At 44.2% G+C, this 26,816-nt stretch overlaps 1 protein-coding gene across 6 annotated transcripts in view; it reads right to left on the bottom strand.

Moving 5' to 3' along the window:
• Window positions 1-26,816, bottom strand: part of CEP44 (centrosomal protein 44) — a 242,714-nt gene that overhangs the window by 150,610 nt on the left and 65,288 nt on the right. For all 6 annotated transcript variants that reach the window (XM_085641846.1, XM_085641849.1, XM_085641848.1 and 3 more), the window contains exons 6-7: window positions 26,277-26,408; window positions 15,767-15,976 (exon numbers count right to left, since the gene is read on the bottom strand). In XM_085641846.1, coding sequence (XP_085497972.1) covers window positions 15,767-15,976; window positions 26,277-26,408 — 342 coding nt within the window. The remainder of the gene's footprint in view (window positions 1-15,766; window positions 15,977-26,276; window positions 26,409-26,816) is intronic.

Below are 26,816 nucleotides of genomic sequence, written 5' to 3'. Positions count from 1 at the left end.
TGGTTGATGTTAGTTGTCACTTTCAACTAGACTGCCCTTATTGAGATAGGTGGGGTAATAGGTTTCTGTTTATGAAGTGATACTGCAGGTCTTCTCTGAAGTGGCAAAGGGCCAAGAGTATCCTTGCGTCTTGGAGTTTGCAGAGCTGATGGATTAGCATCCGGAAATCTTTTGTAATAGTCCTTTATTATTAATCGTTGATTTGTAACCAGAGACACAGGGACTGTAATAGAGGATCCTTGTAGATGATGTTCCTCCTCTTGTTCTTCGTAGGGATAATGATCCTCAAAGGTATCATACCTGCGGACAACCTCTCGGATCCTATCCTGGAAGGAATATTCACCTCGAAAGAAAGTGGTCAGAGCCTGTTCAATCTCTTCGTCTTCTGTTTCTTGGCAATACACATTCAGTTGTGTAGGGCCAAACAGACCTTCATCTCCAGAGTCCTGAAACTCTAAGTGCTTTGCAGGAGGTAATGGTGAAATTTTGGAGATATGCACCTGGAGAGAACTGGGATGCCTTTTATAGAGATGTGGATGGTCTCTTCGTTGTCGTCGAATGTACAGCCGACGGGGTCAATGTAGTACTCGTAGACAGAATGTTGTGACTGAGTGAATGGCTGTGTATGTCTGTGAATAGATCTGTCAGTGCCTGTCTGGGTCTGTGAGAAGTGCTATGCATTTAGGCCATTTGCATACTTGGGGTATTTAAAAGGCAAAACCATGGACTCTGCTCTCACCAGGAGACGACAAAAAATAAACCACTCATCACAGACACTACACATCAGATTGTGCTCCGATAGCTCAACGATGAATTCACCTCCATTAAGGATTTCATATAGTTTTTTAAAGGTGGAATATGAGAGGAAACACACTTGCTTTGCCTTTGCAATGCCCAAAAAGTTAGGATCCCTTATGCTTTACTGAAGTGGAGCTTCAACTGGGGCACCTGCTACGTTGATATTTGTAAGTGCTTCCCTTTCATGTTTCATTTCTGTAAAAACCGGCACCAGGGACAGATTCAAACCGCCTTTCCTCCAAGAAGAGTCCCCAGTTTTGCCAAAAACGTCTACCCAACTGGAGTACTCTTATTTGGTTAACTGGAAATGCGGCTCCCTGCATGCAGGAGCGATACTTTAATCTCTTTCTCAGGCCATATGTCATCGGGCAGAGAAAGAGATGAAAACTCTGCTTACCGCAAGCAGGAGAACTTTGACATCTCCCGCATGCTAGAAGCAGAGTATTTGCTTTTGCTAGGCGGGAGCTGTTACAGCTCCCGCCAAGCATAAGCAAACTACTATCTCCCAAGGGGCAGAACCTCAGGAGACAGCAGGAGCCGGCTCTTGGCGGTTGCTGTCCCTAGGGCCGTATATGGCCCATGAGGGTGGCTACACAGCCCCCTCCATCTTTTAAAAAAAAAAAAAAGTAATTGACCCGTGGAGGTGGTGGTCCCAAGATGGCTGCCAACATTTCCTGGTTGAAGTGTTGGCAGCCAATCAGAGCTTTGCAAATCTGTGCATAATCTTCTCATAATTCACGAAGCCTTTGAGACCCTAGATAGATTTCCTTTAATATCTCCAAATCTACTGAATGGATTTACACCAAATAACAACAAGCATTTGCAATGCAATAGGTCTCGCATTTATACGAGTTTGAGTTATTGGCATTGTAAATGACAATGCCTTTTATTTATGTTTTAAAAACCCACACATAAATAAAAGGCATTGCCATTTACAGTGCCAATAGCTTAAACTCTTAACAACTGCGAGACCTATTGCATTGCAAATGCTTGTTATGGTGAGTTCTTGTTTACTATGCGAGCAAAATAGTGAGTAAAGCATTCTGCACTTGCATTTTTACATGTAAATGTTTGTGTAAGCAAAATGTAAAATGAAAACTAGCAAAGGCATTGAATTAACTTTAGACGTTGTTTTAGAAAAAAAGAAAGGATAAAAAAAACAGTGTGCCACTAAGTCTGGAGTGGCCTAACAGTTTAAATTGTTTAGGAATCTGCTGTGAAAGGAAACAGCAATCCTACAATAAACTGAAAGTTAGCCTCCTAATTGAGATAGTTAACAGTGTTGCCGTGGCACCCTTTCAGCTGAATGTGTTTGAAAAGCGTTCACACCTTGGTTTCGGAAGAAGACCGAATGATGCGCCAAGAAGTCTGGAGTGGTGTGAAACGTTTGAATAGTTTGTAGATGTGTTGGATGTGGAGTCTGCAGTGGTACAATACAGAGAAAAGTCACCTCTTGGTTAAGATCGTTATCACTGGTAGGAGCTGTATATGCGGCTTTCATCAATTTGTACATATTGATGGAAACAACAAGGTAGGGTAATGAAGGGGGGGGGGGGGGGGGTTAGCGTGTTCTTTCCTGCTCCAGATCCAATCTCTGTAGAGTGAAATGGAAGGGATCAGGTGGGGGAGGGACCTGGTATTTTAACAGAAATTAAAGGGGATTTTAAGCCTCCCTGTTGCCTAAAAGGAGCCCGTAACCCATTAAAGCAGATTAGGATTATTTGAGCAGCTTTTTCATTTGAGCATACAGTGTCGTCGAGAGGTGGAAATGATTGTTAAAGTGACATAAAGACACCACTCAAAGCAGCTGACTATCTGCGGACCGGGTGAGGCGGATGGTAGAGCTTGGGAGCCAAGTTTTAGGAGGGCTGCTTGGAGCATGGACAGACCCCTGAAGTAGTGTTTTTGCTGCGTTTGTGCTGGGAGGGTGGGGGAGGGTTTATAACGCGAATGGAAGCAAAGTTCCAGAAGGCCTGTGCGGAGCATTGTTAGACCACCAGAGGGCTGTTTCTGCTGTAATACAGGCATTTCTTTGGTGGTGGGAGGGAAGGCACCCCACAGTGAGATGCAGTGTTGAAACTGCAAGTTAAAGATAAACGCATGCCGCTTGTGAAGCGCCTACAACACACAGCAGTATTGTGGCGCTTTGCAAATGAAGTGCGTACCTTAATCTCATAGCAAACATGAGCAGTGTTTCTAATCTAGTCAAGTCCGCTTCCTTTCCCTATAAATCATCACAGAACAGAAATATCCAAAGCATTCGAGGGCTGTTATAGGACGTCACTGCTTGCACTTCTCTCACAAACACTGAAACACGATGTCACATTATCCGGTGGGTAAAATTAAAAATATAAGTATATTTATTCTGAGCTCCGAATTAATTAATAAAAAAAATTACCAACTGGAAATGCGGGGATTGAACCCGGGGCATCATTCATACAACGCATGCGCTCTAACACAGAGCTACGTCCCCTGGCTAACGAAACTTTCTCCTATAGGTTATGATATAGCAAACGAGCGCCCCGTGTTGGAATGGTACGACTCTCCCTTTAGGGTAGGTAACACAATTGCACGCTCATTGCATTCAAAGTGAACAAAGTCCGACACTCCTGCCCCAACCCTTCTCACCAAGGAGCCCAAACTCACACTTCCAGTAACCGCAACAGAGTCTCGGCACCACGAATCCGCCTCCCAGTACCAGCTGCACACAGAAAGCTACTCATGTTATCACAGTGCAAGAAGGCCTACACTCCACTAGTAACTCCACCAACAATACGTGCTGGATTTATTGTACACGCAAGAGCATTTTGTCTCGTTCATATCACAAATAATTACCCTGACACTTCTGTCCCAGGTCACGTCAAGATGCCTAACACGCAGCTTTCAGATTTCAGAATGAAACCACACGTTTGATTTGTTGTGTTTTAGTTAAAGGTGAGATATGTGGCGTAATAAATGTTCAAGGGTTCGATTCCTGGATATCTCTTTTTTATTCTAGCGTGATCTTGGATTTTATTTTGTAATTTGGTTACAGTACGTAACCCACCTGGGCCTGCAGTCTTCACCTCGGGCATTAGAAAATATTTGCTTATAGGCTAATTTTCTTTCCCTTCCACAAAATGTAACTGTGATTGCTGCATCCTACATGAAGGGTCAAGGGGGTTGGCACGTGGGCCTCATTTAGTGCAGGTGATTGGCACGTGACGTACAAAATAACCTCGCGAGCTAATTTTGTAAGGGATGGAGTGACGCGAGAAATTAAAGCAAGGCTCACATGGTCTTGTATGTGCAGTTGCGTTGGCGGTGGCCTAAAATGATAGAAAAATAAAACTGTGCAGTTAGCAATTAAACGATTTTCAGCGTGACAGCAGACTTTGACTGTAACAAATTTACACCTGCACTAGCTTGTGGTTGCGCAAAATTGACAAAGTAGTCTAATTTCACGATAATAATGTTTAAAATGGCCAGATTTTAAGTGACGTTTTATACGGTGGTTGAAAATAAACACAGATGACGACATATGCTACTTTGCTAGTAGGGTTGAAATCGCAATAACGAGCTGACTGGAATAGTTGTAAATACGTCTTCTTGTTGTCTTCTGGGCTAGATATGTAGGAATGCTGAAAAGTAGTTGTGGAACAAGTGAAAAGCCCGCTGCGCTTATCTGTTATGGATAAGGATGCTTTTATTGCATCCCGTCTTGTAAACGTCAAGGCACTTCAGGAAGCGGCGGACAGGCCCTGGTGCGGGGATATCTCGCTTTACGTTGCCAAGAGGCGACAGCTGGGCTTTTAGCTCCCACTCGAGGCTGAGAGAACTTGGCAGGCCTGGGAGGGAGGGCGCGGAGGCAGTTACTAATGGAGGCGCTGCTAACTTATACCCCTCAGCGCGAGGCATTGGCCATATCGCACACAAGTGGAAAGTGACATTGCAGATAGCTGCCTGGCGTTTGACGTGTCTGGTAGGCGCTGCAGGCCAGGCGTAAGCGCTTCATGAAATCAGGTGTAAAAGTCATGCTGGGATCGTGAGCTTAAGTGGCAGAGAGGAGTGTCTTACATGTTAGGAACTGCTGCACGAAATATGTACTACAGACAGTGAACAAATCAGATGTCACACTGGATTTTACTCTATAAAACAAATGACGGAACACGCATGATTTTACCGGAGCTCGCGGCACCATACAAAGTACTTCAGAAATATGCCAGCCGCGTTAAAGAGAGAGAAACGCTTTCCATTAAAACTGCAGCAATGGAGGCCTGTTTAGCATTTACAGAGGTTCATGCGATGAAGCCGAGAGGAAGGAGGCACTTTCCGTCTGCTAAATGTTTTGCCTCTTTATCTGCCGGTTTGATAATTGTGCGCTCTTCAGTGCCAACAGCTTTCTTTGCAGGTTTTTGACAGAAGTAATGCTTCAGGGTGCTTGTGGGCGTCTCATGTACCAGAGCCCCATCTGACTGAACTGCAGATTTAGGTAACGGGGGTATCTACAGGGATATAACAGGGACGAAAAAACGAAGGGGAGGGCGTGTCTTTCGCGGGCGCTTTGATTCGCGGGCGCTTCGATGTTCGCAGTGGCCGCGCGGCTCACTGAGAACATCAAAGCGCCCGCGAAATGTAAGTGATCGCGATCGCGCTCACACTTCAAAGCGGCCGTGTGGGCCGCGAAAGTGAAAGCAAACTAGTGCTTTCAGGCCTCCAAATGGTGCACGCGCCCGGACGGCGCACATGCACTGTATTTGGAGGCCTGAAAAGCCACAGTTTGCACTTCCAAAACTCGCTTACTATAACTCTCGCCAGAGCAGCGCTAAAGCGCTGTCTCAGGCGAGACCTAAAAAGCGTGATCTCTGGAACAAAATCTACCTTTCTGCCAAATTTGGTATAATTCCTTCCAGCGGTTCGGGCTGCAGGCATGCCTAAAGACTCCATGGGAATTAACATGAGAAATGCACTTTTTTTCTACCCCCCCATTCCCTCTGCCCCCACTTCACTGATCACCCCAAAACGTTCCATGCACAACAAGAGCAACTTGAAAAATTTTGGGGAAGATTTTGTGAAGATTCTTCAAACGGTGCCAAAGTTACAGGCAAGTCAAAAATGCTTTTCCTATGGAAACATGGTCATAACTACCTACTGGTGACTGCAAGTAGGGTGGATATATATCCGGTATCCTAACTCGGACCGCCCGTGACAGCCCAAGATTCCGTACCGGAGATTGTGATGTGATATATTATATACATATATATCAATCAATCAATCTCCGGTACGGAATCTTGGGCTGTCACGGGCGGTCCGAGTTAGGATACCGGAACTCCTTATATAAACTCCTCAAGTCCCCATATACGTAGGAAACTCTCCAACACCCAGTTTGTACATAGATAATTTATTTAGCAAGTCGAGACGACGCGTTTCACCTTTACGGCTTGATCACGCTCGTATAGTAAACAATCCATCATGTTTAAGTACACCACCTTGTGAATTATAGAAAACGGACTTCTCTTGCAAACAGAAAGTAAATAATCGCAACTATCGCAGCCATTTTGAAATATCACGTAACTCACTAAACATCAAGCAATGTTCAATAATTCAATACACATCGTGCTGTGATTCACAATGAGCAATATAAATTCGAAATTTTCCACATAGATGGTTCATAGCAAATTGAAATCGCTCTAATAAGTGCGAACTTGATGACCGCATTACGTCATTGATATATGATAATGCTTTTGTATACTGCACAAAATCAATTCCAATATATATTTTTATAAGTGCCTAAAGGTTCGTAATGGGTAATGCTATGATAAAACATCCAATATTGCAGTGCGTAATTCATATAACACGTTGATTGGCTAAGACGGATAACCATAGTTGTTACACGGTGTATTATAGGCTCTACCGCTTTATGTTATGTTATGTTATAGGTTTGTTGAGCGCGACAGCTGCCCCAGCAACGGGGCGTCCCGGCGCTAGGAACCATCGCATAACCTGTGGGGGGGGGGGGGGGGGAGAAAGGTTTATAGTGGTGGGAAGAGGTGAGTTTTGATTGCTTTGCGAAAAGCGGACAGGTTGTCGAGGCAACGGATGTGGAGGGGAAGGGAGTTCCACAGTTTTGCTCCCAGCAGTCTGAAGGAGCGGCCCCCTATGCGGCAGAATTTCGTGCGGGGAACCACTTCTAAGTGCTGCCCCGTAGAACGCAAATGGCGTTGGGGGGTGTACGGTGTTAAAAGCGGGTGGAGGAGTTCGGGGCCATCCATTTTCAGGATTTTAAAAGCCGTGGTCAGGGCTTTAAATTGGATGCGGGCTTCCACAGGAAGCCAATGGAGTCTGTGTATGGTGGCTCTAGCAGAACACCTTCTAGGGAGGCCTACTATTGCTCTGGCCGCAGCGTTCTGTATTCGCTGGAACCTGATTGTCTCGGCTTTATTGGCGCCCAGGAGTAGGACGCTTGCGTAGTCTAATCTAGCCAGGATGGTGGATTGGACAATGAGCTGCCGTGTTTTGTGGTCAAAGAAGCCTAGAATAGGATTGAGGCTTCTCAGCAACCCGATGCAGGTAGCCGCTACTTTTTTTGTATGAGTCTGATAGTTCAGTGCGGAGTCGAGCCATACACCCAAGTTTTTGACCAAAGATTTGGGAGGGGGGGTAGGGCCCAACAGGGGGGGGGCACCAGTAGTCGTTCCAGCAGCTGGGGTTCTTGCCTAGGAGTAGCACCTCGGTTTTCCCTGCATTCAGTTGTAAACAGTTTGCAGTCATCCAGTTGGCGACTGCGGCCAGTCCATCCCTAAATCTTGTGGCGGAAGTGGAGGGCACCTCCGTCAGGGTGATTACCAGCTGTGTGTCGTCGGCGTACGACACCAGCGTGAGACCCCATTCCTCGGCCACTGCCGCAAGGGGCTGCATGTACAGATTAAAAAGGGATGGACTGAGGGAAGAGCCCTGCGGGACTCCCTGGCCTATAGTCTGAGGTTAGGAAATAAATGGGGGGGCTGACACACGGAAGGACCTGCCCGTAAGGAACGATCGGAACCACTCAAGTGCCAGTTCCTGGATTCCAATACTTTCCAAACGGCTTAGAAGGATATTATGGGAAACCGTGTCAAAGGCTGCGCTGAGATCGAGTAGTATCAGCGCAGCACTCTGACCGGAGTCCATAATCTTCCGGAGGTGTTCGGTGGTGGAAAGAAGGGCAGACTCCGTACTGTGCCCAGGCCTAAACCCGTGTTGGGAGGGGTCTAAGATGTTATTTTCTGCTAGGTGGTTCATGAGTACTGTATTAGCGTGGGTCTCTGCCAGTTTGGATACCCAAGGGAGCAGTGATACGGGCCTATAGTTCTCCAGTTTAGTGGGGTCTAGGGTGGGTTTCTTGATAATAGGATTTACCCATGCTTGTTTCCAACAGGTGGGTACTGTAGCCGATGAAAGGAAAGATTGAGAAGTGTGGCCAGCGAGGGGAGAAAAAAGTCTAGGGCTCCTAAAAAATAAGCTGGTCTCATGGGATCTGAGGGGGCGCCAGATTTCACCCTTCTGCAAAGTTTAGCTAGGTCCTCGTGAGAGATAGCTGGCAGATGGGTGAGCCTGGGTCCCTTGAAGGGGCAGTTAGGAGGGCTGGTGTAGATGGAGGGGTTTGGTGAGAAGGAATTGTAAATTTTCCTCACCTTATCAGTAAAGAACGTGGCGAGGTCTTCGCACTGTTGGGTGGAGGAAATAATCGAGGCAGGGTTGCCCCCGGTTTGTAGCTTTTGAACTAATTTAAAGATTGTTTTTGTGGGGTTGGAACTGGAGTCAATTTCCTTGGCATAGAAGGAAGCGCGGGCAGTGCGTATAGCTTTGTGATATATTTTGAGTGAGGTCAGATAAGAGTTTTTGTCCTCGTCCTTGTATTCTTTCCTCCATTGGCGTTCCGCTCTTTTGCATTTTTTTCTCAATGTTTTTAAGTTCTCGTCATACCATGGATTAGATGGGGTAGTACGTCCTCTAGTCCATTTGGCTGGTATGAGAGTATCAAGTCCTTTGGTAATCCATGCTTGGAAAGCGGCATATGACGCATTAACGTCGTTTGTGATTTCAAAGTTGAGTTCTCCTAATCTGGCCGGAAGGTCCAAATTCTGGAGTTTGTGCCAGGGTCGTTTGAGGCAAGAAGTAGGCGTCGCCCTGTTGGGTTGGGTAGCGACCGAGGTCGCGACTGTGACGAGGAAGTGGTCCGTCCAACCCATGGGTTTAGGTGGATCCGCATTAGCTCCCGGGATATTGGTAAAGACCGGGTCAAGTAGGTGCCCGGCAGAGTGGGTAGAAGATTGTATAAGGGGGGTGAGTTGCAAGGCTGTTAGGTCAGCCAGGAGGTTGCTGATAATTGGATCCGAAATGGTATCAAAATGAAGGTTTAAATCCCCTAAGATCGTAAAATTAGCGGAGCTAGCGACCAACGCATGAGCTAACTCTAGGAGCTCCTCAATGAATTTGGAGGAAGGTCCAGGGGGTCTATAGATAAAAAGGCCAGATAGGGAAAAGTGAGGGCTAATGGTGATTTTAAAACGGGCACATTCACATCCCGTAATGTTTTCCTTTAAGAAAGAGTAAGATGTTCTATAAATGGCGGCAATGCCGCCTCCTCTAGAGTCTCTGTTAATGGAGGTCATAGAGAACCCCTCCGGTAACGTTAGGTTAGGAATGCTAGTCAGTTCGTCCTTGAGTCAGGTTTCACTTAAGAACAGAATGTCTGGGTTTTCGTCTACCAGTAGAGTTTTTACCTCCGCATGGTGTTTGACCAGGGACCGGACATTTAGCTGGGAAATAGTGAGCGAGGTCTGGTTCCTTCTAATGGCTTTGTGTCGGGTAAGTTGTGGCTCAGGGATGTATAAGTTACAGGCGTTGCACTGAAGAGCAGTCTGACCAATGCAGCCCTCTAACTTGTAACAGTGTTGGCCTGGGTTGAGTGAAAGGAGATGATCTTTGTCATAGTGATGAGCCGTCCGTATCTGTTGGGCAGGGTGACTGGCGAGAGGCGATGACTTGGCGAGGACAGGCGAAGACTGGCTTGCCTTAGGCGTGCCTTTGGCACGCAAACGGCGCGCCCGCTGCGCCCGTCCGCTGCGCGTACGGTGGTTGCACATTATTTGGGGGGGAGAAAGAGGGCGGGGGGCGTGGCCTCGGAGTGGGCGTGGCCTCGCCGGCAATGGCGATCTTGTTTGTGTCCTCGCTCGATCCTACAAACAGCGTTAGATCCGCTGTGAGGTGAGTGAGGGGTTTAAACACTGAAGTCCAAATTGTGCCAGGAGACAGTGCAATGTTAAAATACAAGATTATTAGTGACAATTCAATTTTAAAAACAGGATCGTAGATCTCCCGGCTTCCGCCTCAGGAGTGTGCTAGGTTCCAGGTAAAAACACTCTCAGTCAGTGTTTATATACGCTGTGAGGGCGGGGGGGCGTGGCCTCGGAGTGGGCGTGGCCTCGCCGGCAATGGCGATCTTGTTTGTGTCCTCGCTCGATCCTACAAACAGCGTTAGATCCGCTGTGAGGTGAGTGAGGGGTTTAAACACTGAAGTCCAAATTGTGCCAGGAGACAGTGCAATGTTAAAATACAAGATTATTTGTGACAATTCAATTTTAAAAACAGGATCGTAGATCTCCCGGCTTCCGCCTCAGGAGTGTGCTAGGTTCCAGGTAAAAACACTCTCAGTCAGTGTTTATATACGCTGTGAGGGCGGGGGCGTGGCCTCGGAGTGGGCGTGGCCTCGCGCCTCGCCGGCAATGGCGATCTTTATGCCTAAATTCATATATTGCAACATAATACATAAAGATATAATGTTCAAAACCTTAAAGCGAATGTCATCATTTACTTAAAATGTCCTGAGCCTGTATACATCAGCAAGGTTCGCCATCAATTAAGCCCAAGTTGGCTAATCATATTTTACAAAATATTTACGTGTATATATACTATGAATCATTCATGGAAAACATGTCCATAATTTCATGATATTATCCATTAATCCAATGTTTCTTCAAAAAGCTACAGAAATTCCACCAATTGCAAAAGAAGTGCCTGTAATAAAACAAAATTAAAATCATGAAACAGACACATGCAGACCTATTATATTCAATTAATTGTGCAAATTAATTTGCCAATTCTTCACTTAAATTCAACCCCTTAGGGGCCAGATTTTCCAAATCAATACTATGGCCCAAATCAAGATGACCCCTCGTATTTAGACCTCATTCGGAATCACTTGTTAAATGTTAATGACCCTATTATCTGGTGTGGAGATTTCAATGTCGTGCTGAGCCCAAAACTCGACAAGTTTCCAAATTCGAGAGCCAGCGTTGCTTCTAAATCACGGCAAGTCTTAGTATCAATATTGGCACAATTGGGTCTAGCGGACATATGGAGGGAGAGGGCAGGCGATAAATTGGGAGTCTCATTCCGGAACCTTAAATATAAGCACAGATCAAGAATTGACTATGCTTTCTTTAGTTTTTATCTTAAAGACTCATTAGTGGAGATATCATATCTTCCCTCCCATCTCTCCGATCATTCAGCAATTTGTTTTACTTTGAACTCCGGCCAGCAGTCAGGACATGTGTCTTGGTCATTTGATCGGTCCATCCTCCATGATGAGGACGAAATTAGTTTTTTAATAGCTGAATCTAAGTTTTTTTTTAGAAGCAAACCTAGATTCCACTCAAATTGTCACAGTTTGGGATGCTCTGAAGGCATTCTGGAGAGGAAACATCACTTGTAGAGCCTCTCAGAGACGGAAGATATACAGGGAAAAGATTATAAATATAGAACTGGAAATGAAATCTATTGAACAACAACTTAGTACTTCTATAGGCTCAATTAGACACCAAGAAAGATTAGTCAACTTAAAAATACAATTGGAGAGTATCTTACAAGTAAAGGTCGCTAGGAGATGGGAGGCAAGTAAGAATTCCCATTTCGAGTTCGGGGAAGCAGCAGGGAGGATGCTAGCGTTGAAAATAAAAGCAGATCAAACAAAAAAATACATAACAGAGATTAAGTTGGAAGGTGAACAATCCGCTCGATCTGCAAACTCCGATATTGGGAGAGCTTTTCAGGAATTTTTTCAGGCCATTTACAAAGAGGATATCATTGACGACCACTTTGCAAGAGATTCTTAGTTGGATAAAATATCCCTGCCAAGTCTCACTCAGGTTCAAAGTAGCTGCTTGGATTCGGAAATTACAGAAGCGGAGGTTAGAGAAGTTATTGTGCAACTTAAGCAAGGGAAGGCAACTGGTAGAGACGGCTTACCATCAGAACTATATTGTGAGTTGAGCGAGGCTATAATACCAACTCTGACGATCCTTTTCACTAGTATTCTTTTAAAAGGGGATGACCCTCCTAAATCATGGAGTGATGCGATCATAGTCTTGATACTTAAACCGGGGAAAGACCCGACTGAGTGCGGATCATACCACCCGATATCACTCCTTAATAATGACTATAACATTTTTGCGGCCATTATGTCAGCTAGGTTGGGGAAGGTCATAGCCTCAATAATAAATCAAGATCAGAAAGGTTTCATAAAGGGCCGTCAGTTGGCTGCCCTTACGCATGATTTAGTCGGGGCCATTGATATCGCTTCTAGCTTCTCTCTTCCATTAGCTACTCTTACCTTAGACGCAACTAAGGCCTTTGACAGGGTGAGTTGGCCTTACTTGGCTGCTGTATTGAAAACATTTAAGTTCGGAGACAATTTTTGTCGGGTGATCTCTCTTTTGTATAAGGCTCCATCCGCTAGACTCTTAGTAAACAATACTTGGTCAGAACCTGTAAAAATTACAAGGGGGACAAGACAGGGCTGCCCCCTTTCTCCCCTTCTTTTCAATCTGTACATTGAGCCTTTTGCTCAAGTTTTACGAGAGGAAGTTAATATTCCCTCTTTTAAATACGAGGGGTGGGAGGGTAGCCCTGTATGCGAATGACATCCTTATATTTACAGTAGACCCGGTCTTAGCATTTCCAACCGTAATTAAGCGCGAAGAAGAATTCGGGCGGATTTCCGGATACTAGATAAATGCAAGCAAAACCGAAATAATGGTGTGGAATATAAATAATATACATCTTGAGGTGACGTCCTCAATGAGATAACTCGGTATCCCCATCGCTCAAGAAGTTGGGAATATAGCGCAAATTAACCTGGAACGAGTCTTTAAAGACTGTCAAAAAAAACTTGAAAGCGTGGTCCTACCTTCCACTATCTATATTGGGTAGAATCAATTTAGTGAAAATGGCTATCCTTCCTAAGTTTACTTTCATCTGTAATACCATTCTCCTTGCTTTCGACCCTAAACAAATAGATAAATTTCAGCGGGATATCAATTCTTTTATTTGGAAGTATAAGGTTACTAGATTGGCATGGAAAAAATTGCGAAGGAGGGACAAGGGTGGGTTGGCACTACCTGACCTGCAGTATTACGCTTGGGCCTTAAATCACCATCCAACTCTTCGATATGATTAATGTTTCGAGCTATGTTAGCTGGGGCGTAATTACCTTCTCAGGGATTTATGTTTAAGTTTGGAGACCAAAAGTTTTTTTAAGAAAGTTAAATTAAAGTCTCTTCAATCTATGGCAAGACTCTGGGTCCAGATTAAAAAGAAAATTGGGTTGTCTTATTTTTCAAACTATGCCCAGGTGTGGGACTCCCCGGGTTTACCAATGTGTTTGAGGGATGGGTTGGCGTCCCCTTTGAAACATGCCGGAATTGTAAGGTGGGGAGAGATGTTGGTAAACGACGCATTGGTGACATGGGATGAACTACGGGTCAAGGTTGGCCCCGGGCTATCGAGATTTAAATATTTGCAGCTTGATAGTTGGGCCCGGGCTCTCGGTAGTAAAGCTGTCCCGCTGGGTAAATTTAGCAACCTGGAACAACAGCTTGTGGTAAGGCAGGCGGGCGGTAAAGAGGTGGCTTTTTGGTATTGGATTATTTTGGAGGAGGTGGATGGAGATGGGGCGACAGTGTGAGCAATTATGGCTTACTTCATTTACTCTCTTACATAGATTAGTTAAACCTGCTTGTCTAAGGCGCAACCACCTTTTCACCGTTCACCGTGCATACCTCTCTCCTTTACAACTATCAAAATTTCTGCCAGGAAAGAGATGTAACAAGTGCAACCTCCTCGATACTTCAGATACACACATGTTTAAGGATTGACCTTCTATCTGTACGTTCTGGGAGAAAATAAAGGAGACGTTGGACTCTATACTCAATTTTTCTGTGCCCATTACCCTGTCATTAGTTATTTTTGGCATTGACGAAAATATTTTGGGCCAGGCAAGATCCTTTCTTTTTTATGCTATTCTCCTGGCAAGGCGTCAAATATGCAGGTTTTGGGCAGACGCCACTGTCCCATCACATGGCGATTGGTTGACATCCTTATACAATACATCCAATTTGGACCTGGCCAGATGCGTTAATAAAAAAAATGTGGCTTTCTGGGACTTTTTGTTAATAGGAGCACCGGGTTTTTTTTTGGGTTTTTTTCCCCGGGTTCTATGATTATGCCTATTTTACTCCATGGATCTTGGACGCTGGTCTCACTGTTCAATGATTCGCTCCATCAGGCTGAAAGTTTCCTTGACGGAGTAATCAAGCTAATTCGCTTCCCTTATTGTGGACTTATCTTCCGCCATTCTGTGAATTGTGTCCTGGAATGCGTGCTAACCCGAGAACCTGAGCTGTTCTTCCAGCTTGCGACATACTAGGTGGCTGGTGATTCCTATAAGAGGGTAATTGGCAAATGAGGACAAAAAAAGAAAAAAAACAAAAACGAAAAAAAAGAAGAAAAAAAAAAACTATGGTTATCCGTCTTAGCCAATCAACGTGTTATATGAATTACGCACTGCAATATTGGATGTTTTATCATAGCATTACCCATTACGAACCTTTAGGCACTTATAAAAATATATATTGGAATTGATTTTGTGTAGAATACAAAAACATTATTATATATTAATGACGTAATGCGGTCATCAAGTTGGCACTAATTAGAGCGATTTCAATGTGCTATGAACCATCTATGTGGAAAATTTCGAATTTATATTGCTCATTGTGAATCAAAGCACGATGTGCATTGAATTATTGAACATTTCTTGATGTTTAGTGAGTTACGTGATATTTCAAAATGGCCGCGACAGTTGCGATTATTTACTTTCTGTTTGCAAGAGAAGTCCGTTTTCTATAATTCACAAGGTGGTGTATTTAAACATGGTGGATTGTTTACTATACGAGCGTGATCTAGACGTAAAGGTGAAACGCGTCGTCAAGACTTGCCGAATAAATTATCTACGTACAATCTGGGTGTCCGAGTGTTTCCTACGTACACGGGGACTTGAGGAGATATATATATATATATATATATATATGCTGTACTTATAAAACACAATTATACATATGAGATTTTAATTGTTAAAATACTTCATTTTCCTTACATGACAGGATTAAAGCCATACATATATTTAAACTTCCATGGTATTTGGTTGCAGTATATGAGATAGTTGGATTGTATGTTGCGTGTGAGCGCTTGATGTGAGAAGTGTACCTAGGGAAGTTTCACACATTTCCACATGCCAACTGTGATAAAACCCAGCATTAGCACTACCAGATGAAGGATCTTCTGACTGACATGAAAGCAGCAAACACCTTCTCTGCATGGCAACCAACTCGGGAAAAGAACATATTTGTTGGGACAAACTTTAATGACTGTCTAGTCATTAAAGCGTGATAAGTCATTAAAGCGTGATAATTAAGGTTAGAATACCAAATCTAAAAGTGAAATCACTTGCTCAGATACAAAAAATGAGGACTTCGCAAACGGTGCATTTTGTGCTTCATGACGTGGTTTCATTAATTACATTAGCATATTGTTGATAAATCACAAATACAGCTTCCTAACCCACCTCACTCATCTTCATAAGCAATGTAAATTTCCAAATTGAAATACACACCTTTTTGGATCGGAGTAGCAACTCTGTTTCAACTAGGAGAACTCTGCTCAGAAGATTGTCCCAGTCTTTTTCTTCAATGATTATTTTCCCTTTCATTTTTTCTTCTAAGGTCAGAAGTTTCTCTTCCATCCAATTTAGTTTCTGAAGCTTTTCCTGACATTCTAAAAGTTGAATCTGTAACACTTTCACTTGACTCGTGTCTTCAGAGTTCTGAAAAGGAAACCACCAACTTTAATTAACAAATGCAATCAAATATAAAAGAGAATCAAATTATAAAAATTTATTTACTGTATTTATGAAATTTATTTTAGCTGCATTAAAAAGATTAGATTTGATCAGTTCACAGATTTCTAGGGTTCTTTTAAGTGTACATATAGACTTCTCACAAATATGCAGACAATTCCATATTTAAGAAAATAATCTTCAAGTGTTCTAGTCTTGAGGTTAATCTCGTCAAACATACCAAAATAGAGATAACACAAGGACCACGTGAACAGTCCAACAATGCTGATACACAGACATTGCACAAGTTCCTTGAATGAGACAACAGTAGATAAATGAATGTTGTGCAAACATTTTGTAGATTGACAAACCAGAAAAGCAAGCGAGGCGGACTGTATTGCAATTCCATATAGTCCGCATAAAGACAACTTTATTTCAGGCTATTTACACGTACCATTAAATACGAGATCGCCCTAATATATGCTCCATAAAAACACAAATTCACGTGCGGTTCACTAAGCCAGGATAAATATCTCTGAGGTATGAGTAGATAATGTATCTGGACAAACTAATGGTAATTATGGTTTAAGCCATGGTGCAAATTGATCATAATTTCATGACCAGGTGGCAATTCTGTTTTACATTTTGCTTTAAGCAGACCGTGCATGTCAAACAGGATTGCTTTAGAAGTTATCCCAGAGTCACTAAATGATCATCCAACTCCTTAAGGATCAATTTCCTCATCATCAGAATGAATCACATTCTTAAAGTCATAAGCAGAGTTTAAAAGGTGTGCTTGGAGATTCGAAATGTATTATCGGATTACTTCAACAACCACTAACACGGTTAATTGTCCCTGTTGATTTGAGGACCATTTGCTAGGTCTTTCTAGAGTATGCATAGCCTTTTCGTTAATTTTTTGTTACAGGAGCAAAACCTGTTGTGCTTTTTCAGAATAATATGTTGATTAACACACAATTAAGAAGTTAGAAATATTGCCTCTCTTTCCAAGTATGGGAAGTGAACACAAGGTACTCCAGAGATTTGCTAGCTAGGTCCACGCTTAATATTGTACAGGCGTGTGCTTTTCCTTAATTGAGAAAAGTTTATCATTGACAACCATGTGCATAATACAAGCATCCATAATAACATGACATATGTAACAACTACAACGACTTGCAGGTATAGGACATATGGTGGGAGCAACATTCCAATGTCCCAACACAGAACAATTTAAACACAAGTATCAGCTGGAAATGCATCATCTTACATACACAAAGTAACATGCATCCGCAGAGCAGTTACACCCCCCCCCCCCCCACCCCGTGTGTGCGGTCTTGTCTTTGAAATTCCACTCAATTTACCCAGATGTTTATTTTGAACTGGTAGGGCACTATCTCCATCAAGCTAAATTCCGAAAAGACTGATCTGGTTATTTAAAATCATAGAACGGATCCCTGAGCCAACATGTAATGGCCCTCTGAGCTCGGTGCCCCTTTTGTCCCAGCAGGCCTCTGCCCAGGGCTTGGGCCTCGTGGTGGACAATCAACTGTTCATGATCCTCCAGATCAAGGCAGTCGCTGCAAAGTGTTTTGGCCTATTGAAATCCATTAGTAAGCTTGCTCTTTTCTGTCACCCGAGGCTTTGAAAGAGGCTATATCAGCAGTCCTGCTTGGACTATGCAAACTCCCTGCAACTTCTTCACACAAACTACAAATCATTCAAAATACAGCAGTGAGGATAATCTACGAATTGCATAGACATGTGCATATCCCTCCCACCTTAATGAAGTGTCACTAGAGGCACAGAGGAACAGAGAGATTTTTTTTTTTTTAAATAGCTGGTTTTATTTACAAATCCATTCATATCCAGGCTCCATCCTTTGTAGCAAGTAAACTTAAGAAATATGTTCCTTCTCGAGCTCTCAGATCCTCTCTTGCCAACTAGTTGAGGATCCCTCGGTTCAAGCGACAGAACGGGGTGTCAGTGATTACTGAGCACTACACTGTGTGGATCCTATGATTGCCACAGGTGTCCTTGGGCCAAGATACTGGCGAACTCCACCTGGAGAACTAGTTTACTCATTTTAAATACTTCGGGCCAAATTATGAGTTTAGCAGACGGGTACTCCGTCACAAACGTGAAGGATATCCCGTTTGCCGTATTACAAGTTCCATAGGATATAATGAAACTGTAATAAGGCGGACGGGCTATCATTCACGTTTGTGATGAAGTAACCCTGTCTGCCTAACTCGTAATCAGGCCCTTAACTCTCAGTATTCTTAGGGTGAGCAATCAAAGTTTATTCAAAGAGGTAATGAGGAACAGAAATTTGGACTTACTATGACACAGTAAATAACATTCAATAACTAAATGTCTAGTGACAGCTTTACTTTCTAACAGGAAAATTACTTGAACAGGTATGTAAATAGTTCAGCTAAAATGAAAATGCTACCAACCCGTGGGTCCGAAATACAACCCCAATCCTGATTACAGCTCCTTAGCAGAAACTGTAGATTTCCGTTATTAGCACCATGGGCGATTTTGTCCTGTAGAGCTTGATCCAAATGAATCGGGGATTTTCAGAAGTGCTCAAGCCTTTTAGCAAGTTAAAGTCACAAGAAGGTTTTGATGTCAGCAAGAAATTTAAATGTAGAAGCACTTTAACCCAACTTTTTTTCTTCAGTATCATCTTGTTAGCAGTGCGTGGAGTAAAAGATGGAACTCAAAAAATTGTCCAGTGCCACATTAAAAGAGGTCTCTCTAAAAAGGCAGAGTCTCTAGTGCTACTATTGTTCTTGGTGTTAATTTGCCTGCAGCCTCAGTATAAGTCATCAATGCCTGGTAAGGGGGTTAAAGTCTAAAAATAACTGGTCACTACATTTACACTACCAGTTATAGACCAATATGGTAATCCTGGTCTAGTACCCAAAGTATTATTGAGCAAGTATTTAATGGGATCATTCAAAGGAAATAGACCCTGCATGAGGTGCATTAAGGCTAACTTCTTTCTGGGCCTTCTGGTGCTAAGGAAAACAGAAAGAGGGGTGCCATTACCCTACAGGCAAGGGATAGGTAATAGATGGTGCTGGTTCACAGTTCTCACCATCTGAAAAAAACTGGAGAGGCTTCTTGATCAAAAAGATGCCACTTTCAGATATTTTTAGTTGCCTCCTTGGCAACTGGCTGAGAAGACCTTGTGGGTAGGATGGAGTTAAACACATGCAGGTTCTTAAGTGAGGTAGGCCCAGTGCAGGTCCTCCAGAGGATCAGGTCACTCCTGACAGGTATTGCCCAACTTGCTGGCAGGCAAGTGAGTCAAACCTCTCTGCCTAGATCCCCACAATATCAAAAGTTCCCAGACGTACGCCCAGTCATGCTTTTATGCTGTTCCAGTCAAATCAGTTCTGACTGGCCATTTTGCTATGCACAATGGGACAGACTTTGCCCAGCACCTGCTTCTCTTGCCAGAGAAACTAGGTAAAACATAGGAAATGGACCAACAGGCTGGATATTTCCCCTCCCCTGCAGGTACTCAGGTTTCGGGCAGTAGACTATGATGAATGGATATGTAGACTGGGAAGTCCGAGATGGACTTAACTAGCTCTGCAAACGAGATGACACTTAGTGACAAACACACAAATAAAACAAAGTATTACATGCACCAGCCCACCGGTGAAACGCACTCAATAGAGGACATTGAAAATGGTACAAGGGTATCATGTTATACTGAAAACAAATGTAAACCACACGAGATACCTGTAACCAGCTCTGGACATATAAAGGATTTGGTTTTGAATATCAGTCAGTTAGGTAATTCTTTATTCGGTCAATACAAGACCATAAAAGCACACAAAAAAAGGCATCTTAATAACAAAATAATTCAACCATGGTTATAAAACATCTTTCATGATATGATGTACCATAAAAAACAAAACCTGAAAAAACACACTTGTTAAAAAAAAGAAAAAAGACACCAGGATACTGCCAAAACATAGTCAATACAACAAAAACTTCAATTAAGGGCCCACTACGTTAAACGGAAAAGCATTGAGGGCACATTATCTCAGACGAACCATCTATACAAGGTTCATATACAAACAATAGAAAATTTAAACAATAGAGTGAAAAACTAAAATCCCAATCATTGAGTCAAAGGATTTGGTTCAAACGCACACATACTAAAACTATTTATCATTTTGTAAAAAAAAATGTTTAATGTTAAAATGGGGTACTACACATCAGGTCAGGAAGAAAATTCAAAGATTTGGCCAACTTAATAGCTATACTTCCTTCTTATCTTTTCAGGCGTTTTCAGCTTACATGTCAGGATAAAAGATTTCCGATGGCTGACATACAAGTTTAGATTTTCCATGAAATTATTAAATGAGACTAGCAATGCCTGTAAACCGTTGGCTGTACGAGCAATAAGGACCACATTGTTCTCCTTAAAAAAGATGGGAACTAGACGGGGCCCAATTTTACGAACATCCTTAAAGCTTAGATCTAATGCTGAGTCAAGGGCATTTAAGTAAAATGAAAATGGTGCAGCCCTGCCTTACCCCTTTTGTAGCCCATACTGACTGGGTGCTTTCAACTTTTTGAGTGTAACACACTTTCATAATTGTGTCCCAGGGTAGGTGCTTGAGGAGGTCCAGTCAACAGGGGTCTGAATTCCTGCCAGTTCTATCATCTCCCACAGGTTTTTCTAACAACAAAGCCCACTCCCCTTTTTTCAGTTAGCTGAAGTTATCCTGGGGATGGGGTGTAATCCAGGGTTGACCCGAGTCACACTCCAACCCTTGTATTCGTCCCTACACACTCTTCATACAATACAGACACTGCCTCCCCTCGTATAGCCACACCAGGTCTGGTGTCCCTCTCCCTCCACACCCCTCCAAGCCCAGTGTAGAGGAAGAAGGTAAGAGGGAAGTCCCCAACGTAAGTGAAGAAATGGATAAAAGGGAAGTGGTGAAATCAACAGCCAAAGAGACAAGCGAGGATAGAAAAAAGATACGAAGAAGAGGGGGGGGGGTCTTGGCTGCAGGCCATGTCCGCACTGTAATTTCCACCCCATGCCATCACTTCCAGGATTGTAGTTCTCACATGTGGCATTCCGTACCCAGTATTTGAATGTTCCTCCCGGTGTTATTGGGCTACTGCAGACAAATGTACAGTACCTCTTCAGCTGTATGTCCATCTCGGGGGTGGGTGGGGTATACACGCTCCCCAGAGTAGGTTGCCCGCTTAGCAGTGGACGAGAGTCAATAATAGGGCTCAAGTTGCTAGTCAGAGTTCTATATGGCCTCAAGGATCAGCCTGTCTTCCATTGGGTCTGATGTGCTTTCTGCGGCGGAGGTGACCACCTCCTCCCTTTCCTGTCATTGTTGTTCCATACCCAGCGTACCATTTTGGGGCACCACCATTCTTGCGCTTGCCGCTGATTGGTTCCTGCTAGTCTTCTTCATCGCGGACCCTGTCCGATGTGTCCTTTGAGACCATTTACAAAAACCCTCTGAGGCCGAGACTGGAACTCAGCCATCTACCCTGACCTCCAGCCAGCCCCAGACGTCTTCCGGCTTGGTAAAGAAGTGTGAACTGCACTCATTCATTATCTTCAATTTTGCAGGGTAGAGCAATATATATTCGAGGCCCATTGCTTTCAGTTTTTGCTTGACTCTACTGAAGTCTGCCTCTGCTGTTAACGTTTTGCGTACAGTCGGGAAATATGTGGAAGACATGATTCTCAAAAGTGGAGTCACCCTTCTGATGGAACTCCTGCAAAATGGTATCCCTGTCCCTATAATTAAGGATCTTTGCGATGATAGTCTGGGAGGGGGAGGGGGGGGGGGGAGGGGTCCTTCCAATGCTAGCAGAGGGGACGGGGACCTGTGAGCCCACTCCACCACAAACATCTGCAACAGCCCGCATCCGGGATTGTCTCTCTGAGCTAATCCTCCAGGACATGTCCAGCGCATTGCCTTCAGCCTTCTCTGAGAATGCCACAAACTGCTGATTGCATCTTCGGAAGCGGCCCTACACATCCTCTACACGCATCTCTAGCTTCTATGGTTGGGCCGTGAGGGCAGCCACCATGTCTCCGAGTGTCGATGTCTCCTCCAGTAGTTAAGGTACGCGCTGTTCCGTTACTACAGATCGTTCAGCCACCTTACGGACATCTGCCTATAGCAAGTTGACGTCCAGATCGATGGATTCAATCTTTGCAGGCACGTTTACACTGGAGGCTTCAATCGCTGCCAGGATCTGTGCGTCTGTCAGGCTTTGCAGGCCATGCAGTCCCCCATTTCCATCGACCGGAACCCCCCCTGTCTGCCGTAAACAGATCTATCTTTGTTTGCTGTGCACCTCTAAGCACTCTGTCTTAATCCATTGTCCGTGGCAGTGCGGTCACTCGTGTCCCGCCTGGTGTGTGATTATGCGAGTATTTTGTGTTTAATGCGTAGCCCTAGTGACCAGTAGTCGGCCCCAGACACAATCCAGGCTTTTAACAGGCTTGCACAGGTGGCACCACTCCTCACAACTAGGGGTAATGGCCTCACTTGTTTCCAGAGCAACCAGTACAGAGCAAGGGCTTCTAGGATGCACCAGGGCTTCAATTTAGCAGCGGGTCTCCACTCAGGCCAGGCCCTGCTCCTATGGGCCCCCTGAAATCAGTGCACCTTGTTTGCACGCATTCTCTGGGGGAGAAGGAGGTGGAACCGGTGGAGCCCCACACCCCCACGGTGGTTCCCCCTCTTCGTCCAGCAGCCTTCTTCACTTGTCCCCCACTGACCCTCCTGTGTAAGGCCCTGTAGGCTCCTCAGCCACCATCCCCGGTCAGTGGTACATCCCCAACACAGTTTGGAAGGGGTGTCTCAGGGACAGGCCTCACCTCACCTCACCTCTGACGTGGCTCTGCAGGTGCTGTCTGGCTGCAGCCACAGCCCGCCCACGGTTTTCTTGGGGCTAATGGCTGACTGCTGGCCCTCCCCTCAGCCCCCTCCCCACGGCCTCTCCACAGCCACCTGACATTTCGTTATGTCAGGGATCCTGGCGCGAACACGGAGCACTCGGTTTGTTTAGTCTGTGGAGGCGAGTCAGGCCGCATGCTATATCTTCCTCCAGGTCCTCAGTGTATCGACCACCAAAGTAGACAAGCAGTCAACGGGCCCCTCCCCTCTGACCCGCTGTTGACACTGCAGTCAGTGGGCTTCCTTGCCCAGGCTCCTCACCTTTACTTTGCCGAGTGGCCTGGCAGGCCACACAGCTGTCGTCTCGCTGAGTCCGCCCCAGGGCAAAGGTGAGTCCACTATGCATGGAGTCTCTGGCCCTTACCAGTGCGGGTTGTGTGTGTGTGGGAGGGGGGGGGGGGATTCTCCGGGGTTCCCTGTGCCTACAAGGCTCTGTTGCCAGGTCTTCACAGTAAGGGACCCCATCCCCTGACTTCCGGCACAGTCTCTGCCAGTCCCTGGTCACTCTCTACCACAGCTGCAGCCAGCACCGCCAAGTCCTCATGAGCAGGGGCAGAGGGGCCGAGGGCCGGATCGCTTTCCTCCGCCCTCTCGGAGTCCTCCGTCTGACACCTCTCAGCTACGTGAGCTCTGGGGCAAGCATGGAAATCCCGGATGTCCCAGGCTGCAGCTGCAAAGCAGACCTCGTGCTGAGACCTTTCATGAATCTCCAGCACCTAGGATGAATGCGGAGCTGACGGGTGCACTTTTTAAAACATCTTCAATCCATTACAGGAATTGCAGGCATCGCAGGTCCCTGGGGATGGTAGGATAAGGTATGCAGGCCGGGAGCCACTGTTTAGTGCTGCCAGTCAGACATCTTGCCGGCCAAGTTCCCCAGGCAAGTTAACCTTGACTGAGGACTGCAGGTTTCACTATGCCAAATGAAGCAGATACTACAGAATGACTACTTAACAAATAGAATAAAGTTATTATGTTGGAACTATAATTAAAATATTTTCCGTTTGAAAGCATATAATGAGCTTGCCAATAGTCCCTTAATTTCTTTTAAAATGTTCATGCAAGCTTGTGTAAGTTTACTGTACAAAATAAGGAGCCATGACGGCCAAAACATGAGGCCGTCACCTTGAAATGGTGACGTTGGCCCGGCATCCTGGCAACAAATCGGGTATGTTCAGAAGCCTCCTGTGTGGTCTTAGAGACAGATGAAGGAAGTCTGGAAACCACCACTACCTTTGCATTCGGGGGCAATAAGAATCATCTTCCCTAGGGGGTGCTTAAGCTGGCCAGTCTGACTCAATGAGACTGGCAGAAAGAAATGTCCCCAATCAATCTACCAAGAAGGCATTGCCCAACTTGCTTGGTTCAGGTACAATTGGCCATTTTGCAAACCCTGCTATTTCAGGAAAATTCCAATTCATAATAGTGCCTAACAGCATGTCATTGGTCAGCACCCACTTGCGATTTTCTTCACAAAATCAGCATAGAATATGCACACTGACGTTTTGCACTCACAGACAGCGGGTTGCTCTAATAAACTACACAACACAAGCCAGTTATAGATACATCTAGTACATCCCAGTTGGCTTATAGAGTGCATTGTAAGCATGTTTACAATCAGATTCAGAATTCTGTTAGTCAACGGAACAGTAAGTACAACTTGAGAGATCGATATACTGCTCTAAATTCCAGAATATTAATATGGAAAAGGAACATATGCTCTGCTCTGTCAGGTTCTGCAGCTAAAGCATCAGGGAGGCATTATTCACAATGGTCTATGAAGTGAAAATCTGATGGTAATGGATTCCCACTCAGTGGATTTTTCATATTGCATGACCTTGGCAGACATTGCTTGTTGCAAAAGAAATGTCAAGCCTACCGTCCTAGTCGTCCTTCCATTCAGACCACTCATCTCGGGGGACGGTTTGAAGTGCCTCATTAGAATTTGGAATAATAAAGATATAGGATGCAACTGAAACCATAATGGATGGCACTTGACAAGCTGTTGGGGAAGGAGTGGGCAGAAATCATTGGCACCTCTGCCAAACTACAGATACTCTCTCCATTGGAAACACTTCCTAGATTTTGGTTTAAGGTGGCTCCTATGTGAGAACCTATGTTGGGATCATGATGGATTTCCTCAAATTGACCTGGAGATCTAAACAATGTAAAAGAGTAGCAGTGTTAAAATCTTAGAATCTTGTCTGAGATGAGGTAGAAGTGCAGGAAGAGGAGGTGGCCAAATTGTTGGTACCATGCATCGGAGGTGACAGAGTCAGTTTTCTTCCTATTATGTTTGTTTGCACATGTTTTCCAGTTCACTCAGGTGATCTTGCATCTTGTGTAGTACCAGTAGGCTGAGGCGCCTCTGTTGGAGGAACAACCATGTGCTTGATTGGTTACATAGAATTATGCCATTGAATCATGTGACCAGCTTAAAAGGAAGCAGCAGATGGTTTTCAACTGGATCTTCTGTGGAATGGTGATCACTGCAAGAGTGGATGCAGCTAATGCGTCGGAGATGGAAATATTCTCAAGTGCATCTTTGCGGCTTGAAAGATAGTGGACGTTGAGTGGCGGGATATCTGCTGCCTTGACATCAAGTGGTGCTATATCAACTCTCTTGACACCGTCAACCAGAATTACACCATCAAGAACTCTGATGTCGACAGCAGCTTGATGTTTACTTTCTGTCTTCTCCTCTGCAATCCTCTAGCTTCTCGAGGTGGATGAATCAGTATCAGTTAATGTTAAAAATACCACACACACATACACACACACGCACATGAACAACTGGAGAAGAAGAAAAAAGATTCAGCACTCTGACCAACACAAATTATGTTTCAATAAGCTAAAGAAGGGGGTTGCACTACTTTTATTAATTGATGGCTTATTATTGAAGATGAAAGAGAAACTAATAGGGACTGTGTAGTTCGACAAATACAAAATAGCTGTGCTTACACCGAGGAGTATGCTGCAATAATCATTTGGTACCACCAGTTGAGCTCAGAATTCAAATGTTTCCGAAAACAGAATGCATAGATAAGTAGAGAGAAGGTAGTCACCTAGTCATTTCCTTTAACATTACTAAAGGTTTTTCTTGCATTGAGACTATTTGTTGCTCTTATCCACAGACAGTCACTTACATATGCATCTTTTAATTGTACATACATAGTTCGCAAAACACTCTTAGAACTATTCCAGTACATTTGAAACACTGGATTTAAGAACACATTCACAAACTAATACCTAAAGTGGGAATAAAATCACTTTACCAAGAAGGCACATTTAGAAATATTTGTTCTAAAAATGATTACCTCTTTTTCACACCGGACCTCAATGATATCTTCTTCTGCAGACCAAGATTCTTCCTCTTCCTCTAAAGTCAAAGGACGAGGCTCTTCCACATCAACTTCGCTACCCGTGTGACGCTGTACAAAAGGTTTCATCTATAGGTAACAGAAGAAAATATTAGGAATAATTAAGTGTTCATTTTGGGCTTCCTGACTGTACATATGTTTAGGAACTGAAGGGTCTAAAATCCTCTTTTACAGCCAACAAATAGAAATGTTGGAAAATTAAATATTGATACACAAGTCTTCTTCAGGGCTTTACTGTTACACTTTAAGAAGTACCTCTTCAAACCACATTCGGTTCTCCAATGTAAAATATGTTGAATAATTCTGCTAATTACATAGTTTCTTAAATTTACTGGGAATATAACAGACTTGGATTTACGGGTAATAATAAACTCTGCACTGTAATATATATGGTAGGGCCACATACATCCTCCATTATAATGGGTGGCAGCACTAGATGTCCAGTCTTTAAATCTTGCCATCTGATCCTGTGCTGAA

The sequence above is a fragment of the Triturus cristatus genome, chromosome 2_2 (assembly GCF_964204655.1).
Source record: "Triturus cristatus chromosome 2_2, aTriCri1.1, whole genome shotgun sequence".
Taxonomy (NCBI): Eukaryota; Metazoa; Chordata; class Amphibia; order Caudata; family Salamandridae; genus Triturus; species Triturus cristatus.
The sequence above is the reverse complement of the archived record's forward strand: the minus strand, read 5'-3'. Positions and strand labels throughout refer to the sequence as shown.